The following is a 6,323-nucleotide window of genomic DNA, read 5'->3' on the forward strand; positions in this document are numbered from 1 at the left end:
GTTCATTAGATTCATTGGTTACAGGTTTCAGGATCGTCGCTCTGATACCACTTTCTGACACCCTCATACTCCAAGTGCCTTACCAGGACCACTCAGGTATAAGAACGTCACCATCTCGATTTTCCGAGGCAATGATAATCAAAAGACAATAACGAAACATAATTTAAATAGTAATAAAGTTTAAGTGATTACAATCCAAAACCAAACTTATGAAAGTATAATACATGTTCTCCAAAAACCAAAAGCCTAATAACTAAACAAAATGTCTGACAACAGCGGAAGACTCTTCTAACTGCAAGTGATGACTCATCCCAGCTAGCCCATAAGCACCATATCAAACCTGCTCAACAACCGCTCACCATCCCTGAATGGATCACCACAGTTTTATAAAACAAAAACGGGGTCAGTACTAATCACACAATTATATAATCACAATAAAACAGAAATCAACACAGCTCAATCGTCACATCATCCCGAACTCCATCACCAACTCCTCAATAATGACTACACACTAAAGTGTGTAGCCCTGCCAAAGTACCCATCGCAACAGAATACTCCTCGCCACCAGTGGGGGACCGCAGCTGTTCCCACCTAAGCCCCGCTCATCTCCATCGAGCGATAAACCCAAATCCATTAATGTGCACATCCCTTCTGTGGCGGGTTCCACAGAAAGTGAATCATGGGCGTGAAGCAACTCCCGCAAGTGACTCCACTCAGCGAGGGACGCACCCCGAAGAACACAGACAGATACAATCAACAACAACCAACAATGATAAAATCCACAACCGTCACAATACCAATATGATACTTTAACAACAATCACAGTCAACACCAAACCACATTATGTGACTAATACTAAGTAGGAAACCCTACCTGGAATGCAAACACAAGCAGACGATCTCAACAGCTGAATCAAATCTCTTCTCTATGAATCCTCCTCCTATCACATAATCACATAATTACTACTAGCACAACTAACCATAAAAACCCCCCAATCCCTTAAATTAGGGTTTAAACAAAGTCAATTAAATGCTATAAAATTGGTATGTAGATCTTACCCTTGACGCAAGGATCACTAAGATGCAAGGAATGATGAAATCCGACCTCTTAAGCTCCGGGATTTGTCAATAACATGGATGAAGCGAACAACGTAGTTTCAATCTCCTTTTTAAGTTTATTAGGTTTGTAAAAGTGTTTAGGGAAGAAGACGATATGAATTATATACTAATCCGTGTTATTAACAAAACCCGTCAAAATAATACCCGTTAACCGACCTACTCGATCGAGTAATTAACGTACTCGATCGAGTGCCACTTCCTCGATCGAGTACCCAGGCTACTCGATCGAGTACCCTACAGGCAGAATACTATTTCTAAAATCAAAACACCCTTACTCGGAAGAGTAAGGCCCACTCGATAGAGTACCCAGAGACTCATAAAACCGTAGTATTACAGTAATACCAACGGCTATCAGTTGACTTCATTGTAGGTTGTTGTCTAAACAAAATGCGAAACATCAAGCTGTACCTCGTATTTTGTTTAGACATCAGTGAGAATGATACATAAGTCATCCAAAAAAAATTGTGCCGATTATTGCTTATTATAATGATTATTCTAAGATGTCATCTTCTTCCTCTTCGACTTCTTCTTCCTCTTGTTCCGACGATTCCTCTGATAAAGGTGACAATGGTGGGTGCTCTTCAAAAGGGTTAGGGCAGTTCCTTTTGTCATGGTGAACTAATCGTTTGCAATTTTTACACATGCGTTTTGGCTTGCTTGCCAAGGCAACTGCTTTTGCCTTAAGTGACAACATTCTCTTTCCACTTCCCATGTTTTTGATTGCTTAGGCGGCAAAATGGTTATCTCCTGACTAGCAGAGCAGCCAAGAATTTTCTCCAACTGTTGTTGTTTATTCATTGGTGATCCATAGGGTGATAGTTTCTCCTTAAACTCTCTAATTACACTAGAAAAGTTGTCGACATCCGCCTTGAATTTTCCTATAAGCATAGCAACTGTCTGATGAATCTCTGACCACATTACCGACATCGCAATCTGTTTTCCATCTATTATATCAACGTCCTCAGCTCCTTCCCCATTACAATCGAACATTTTCGTGCGGATTGCATCTTTGCACCATCTGTTAACAACACACAGTTCTGGAATTTTCTTCACTCCGTTTGATGAGTAAATCCATATTACATGTCGGCATATAATGCCTTTCCTTTCAAGCATTCTGCAGCTACAAGTTGCTTTAAATGTATCTAGTTCAACATTATAGAGTAATATATTAGTTTAGACAGTTAGAAAAAAGTGTAACTCTGACAGAGTAAAGTATAATTCTAACCGACATAAGTGTAACTCTGTGATGTGTAATTTTAATAAAGATAATGGTAATGGTAATAAATAATTGTGTAACTCTAATAAGTGACAATGATACCTTGGCAGTACGTAACCTGTTAATTTCTGTCCCTGTTTGCATCTCTTATAATTGTCACCTCTAAAGAGTCTGCCTCAGAAAAACCCCTGCTTTTACAAGTATCGATTGAGTACTTGACCTCTTCTTGAAATTCCTCGAATACTTTATGACTGTACACTTGCGCCCCGTGCACCTCGATAGCTAGATGCCTTGATATTTTAGGGGAAGTGTGTCTGTTACCGTTGTCAAGCTTCTTCTCCGTGTGTCTTTGTTGGTCCATCGCGCTGTCAAAACGCAGCGAAAACTCAACTAACGTTCCCGACTTGCTCTCAAATCTCTTAAAAAAACTATTTTCGCTCTCTGATCTTTGGGTTGTCCTCATTACACCACCCATCTCTAGGTCCCTACAATGTGCCATAACCCAATGCTTCCTTTTAGCATACATTTCTTTAAACCAATCAATGTTATTAACTGTGTGTTCTCGTCCTATTTCTTCCCATTTTGCATCGAACTCTGTCGCTTCAATATCTTCATCCCATATAATGGCATTCAATTTCTTTACAAATTCATAATAATCTTCTCTCGTCACTCCAAACTTGCTTGGCACTTTGTTCATGATATGCCACAAACAATATCGGTGGCGCACTGTCTTGAACACGATGGGTACCGCTTTAAGAATACCATGATCCTGATCGGTGATAATATACTTATGCTCCTTCCCACCCATCGCAGCCAAGAAGCGGCTGAAAAACCATTGAAACGAATCCGCGTCTTCATGAGCAACCAGCGCGCCACAGAACGTGACTGATCGTTTATGGTGATCTACCCCTGTGAAAGGTGTGAAGGCCATATCATACTTATTGGTGGAATACGTTGGATCGAATGACACTGCATCACCAAAAACAGAGTAGTTCCTTCTAGCGATACCGTCGGCCCAAATAGCTTTACTCAGACTACCGTCCGAATCAACATCATAGTCAAAGAAGAACCCTGTCCTATTAACAGCCATTTCCTTAAAGTGGTCCACGAACATCTGACCGTCCCGTTCATGAATGTAGCATTTCACATCTCTGTAAAAGTTCTTAAAATCATTTAAACTAGCTCCAATGTTCTCAAACTCATTAACATGTTCCTTCATAATTTTATAAGTCTTTGTTGCTCCTATCTTCAGCTGTTAATTAATGACAATCTTTTAGAAATATATAAAAGTGTAATTTTAACCGTTAATATAGTAACTGTAGTAAACAAAAGTGTAATTGCAACAACCCAAAGAAAGTATAATTCTAACCAACAAAACTGTAATTTTAGGAAGGAAAAGGCTAACTTCAGCAAACCCAACACGGTGTCATTTTAAAGCCAAAGTAATAAATACCTAGAATACTCACCCTTGAGTTATAAAGGATTATCATTTTGTGATAATCTGTTATGTTGCATGCCAACTTTTGAAACTCTCTGTCTCTGGCACATATGAGTTCATGGTTGTGGCTACTGTGGAATCTGTCAATTAATAATTACCCATTTCTCATAAATAGCCTAATCCTTGCTTTGCACCCAACGTGCATGACTTTGTGTCTCCTACCTACATCCTGGCGGCCACCACACTCCATTTGTCCCTTATGTGTGAACCTCTCTCGGTTGCAAACCAATAGTTTTGATTTGATTTCCCCGCCACGCCATCTCTTTGTCGTGTATTTCCGCACATCAAAACCACAAGCAACAGCATAAATCTTATAAAATGACACTGCCTCCTCGATTTCCAGAAATTCCTCGAAATTCCTCCCCAACATATGGGGTAAACTTTTCTTCAACGTTCCTGCAAAATTCTTCCTCGTTCGGCTTTTGTTTTCCATTGTGCTCAATTGTATCTGTCAATAGTCCAATGATTAACAATTGTATACATACATATCATGCTAAATTATACTTTTGATTGTTAAAATTATACTTTTATGAGATAGAATTACACTTTTTACCATTACAGTTACACTTATTCATATAGTACTGAAATTACACTTTTGATTGTTAAAATTATACTGTTGTCTGTTAGAATTATACTATTTACTCTTACAGTTACACTTATTTATATAGTGCTGAAATTACATTTTTTTTTTGTTAAAATTATATTTTTCGCAGATAGAATTACACTTTTTACCATTACAGTTACACTTATTCATATAGTACTGAAATTACACTTTTGATTGTTAAAATTATACTTTTGTCTGTTAGAATTATACTTTTTAATATTACAGTATCACTTATTTATATAGTGTTGAAATTACACTTTTGATTGTTAAAATTATAATTTTGTCTGCTAGAATTATACTTTGTAATATTACAGTTATACTTTACAGTTAGAATTATTCTTTTCTGATATAAAATTACACTTTTTACCATTACAGTTACACAATAGAATTATACTTTACAGTTACACTTTATATCTGTTCACGCGGTCATTTAACTGTCACGTTGCGATTACTATATTGACTCTCACAAACTGTAATTTTAAAAGACCACAAACAAACTGTAATTTTATATACCATAATAATAATTCCAACGTCGATAAGTGTAATTTCAACTATGACCTTAACTACGAAAAGTTCCATTGTTTAAAGGTTGAACGTTACAGACTTCATGTTGAACTCACTAATGTTGATGTTGATGTTGATGTTGGAGCTTTCAAATAACAAAACCCTAGCTTTCAAATACTTCTCATATGTAAGCTACTGTTGATATTTAACCTATTTCTTTGATAAATAAAAAATAAACAAACGAATCATTATTTAACGTTGGATGAAACAAATGAATAAAAGATACAATAGTTACCATCAATAAATGGAATCATCTGCAAATCCGCCATTATTGATGTTGGAATACGGTTTTGTTCTTTGGCTACTTGTTGTTCTTCGAAGTAGGATTTTTATTTGCTCTTAATGTGATGATGGAAGATGATCAACGAAGAAAGTAGGAAGAAAGTAAGCTGATCAAGGAAGAAAATTATCGCCAGGAAGGAGATATAGCTAGGTTGAGTTTTTTTAAAATTGTGTTTTGGTGGGGTTTTGTGTAGTAGTGTGTTGAGGAAGGTGAGTGAAATTAGTCTGCATGTTTTGGTGGGGTTTGTGTAGTATACAGTGGGTAATAGACATGTCCCTTGACACACACACCCTCTCTTCTCCTCAACCTATTTCCTTTTTTTTTTAAGCCTATTTTGCCAATAAAGCAAGCAAATCTAGACGGTCCATTAAGCTAATCCAAAGGCTCTAGTAAAGACTTAAGGACTCAAAACATATAAGGGACTTATATGAACTTTACTCTCTCTCTCTCTCTCTCTCTCTCTCTCTCTCTCTCTCTCTCTCTCTCTCTCTCTCTCTCTCTCTATATATATATATATATATATATATATATATATATATATATATATATATATATATATATATATATATATATATATATATATATATATATATATATATATATATATAGATTTGGGATCCTGTGAGAACCATGAAGATAATGAGAACTGTGAGAACCTCTCACAACCCTTAGATCTTAGACAAATAAAGGGCCGCGATTAAACTTATTTTTCCAACCGCCAGCCTCAATTTTCAATCATTATGCGCTTTACTTCTACCCTCCCTCTTTCATCACACTTATTCAACGATAACTCTATAATCTGTGATTTCGAGCACCATTACTATGATTTTGATTAAATTAGTCCATACATCCGACCTCAATTTCGCTTCCTTCTTCGTTCTTGTTGATTTCATCATCGTCTTTTCTGATTTCGAGCAGATTACAATTTAGGTAATTCCTTAATTCTCCCAATTTCTTTCTTATTTATCAATTTTTATGATTTTTATGATTCAAATTAGTTGATTAGGGTTGAATTCCTCATTTGTAAATCATTTTTTCTG

General features: G+C 36.4%; 1 protein-coding gene across 1 annotated transcript; it reads right to left on the reverse strand.

Moving 5' to 3' along the window:
* Window positions 1–1,736: 1,736 nt before the first annotated feature.
* LOC141646284 (protein FAR1-RELATED SEQUENCE 5-like) lies at window positions 1,737–3,424 on the reverse strand. The gene is made up of 4 exons (XM_074454234.1): window positions 2,859–3,424; window positions 2,495–2,699; window positions 2,199–2,260; window positions 1,737–2,136 (listed from the first exon to the last, which is right to left on the reverse strand). The coding sequence occupies exons 1-4, from the start codon at window positions 3,422–3,424 to the stop codon at window positions 1,737–1,739; spliced, it is 1,233 nt and encodes a 410-aa protein (XP_074310335.1).
* Between the last annotated feature and the right edge of the window lie 2,899 nt (window positions 3,425–6,323).

Source organism: Silene latifolia, chromosome 1 (assembly GCF_048544455.1).
Source record: "Silene latifolia isolate original U9 population chromosome 1, ASM4854445v1, whole genome shotgun sequence".
Lineage (NCBI taxonomy): Eukaryota > Viridiplantae > Streptophyta > Magnoliopsida > Caryophyllales > Caryophyllaceae > Silene > Silene latifolia.

Bases quoted from the DNA above. Each gene is read 5' to 3' on its own strand.
- LOC141646284 (XM_074454234.1), bottom strand. From the start codon at position 3,424: ATGGCTGTTAATAGGACAGGGTTCTTCTTTGACTATGATGTTGATTCG. The intron at 2,700-2,858 runs GTATGCTAAAAG...GCGTTTTGACAG, and splicing joins ATTGATTGGTTTAAAGAAAT to CGCGATGGACCAACAAAGAC. The intron at 2,137-2,198 runs GTAATATGGATT...TGTTGTTAACAG, and splicing joins AAGGCATTATATGCCGACAT to ATGGTGCAAAGATGCAATCC.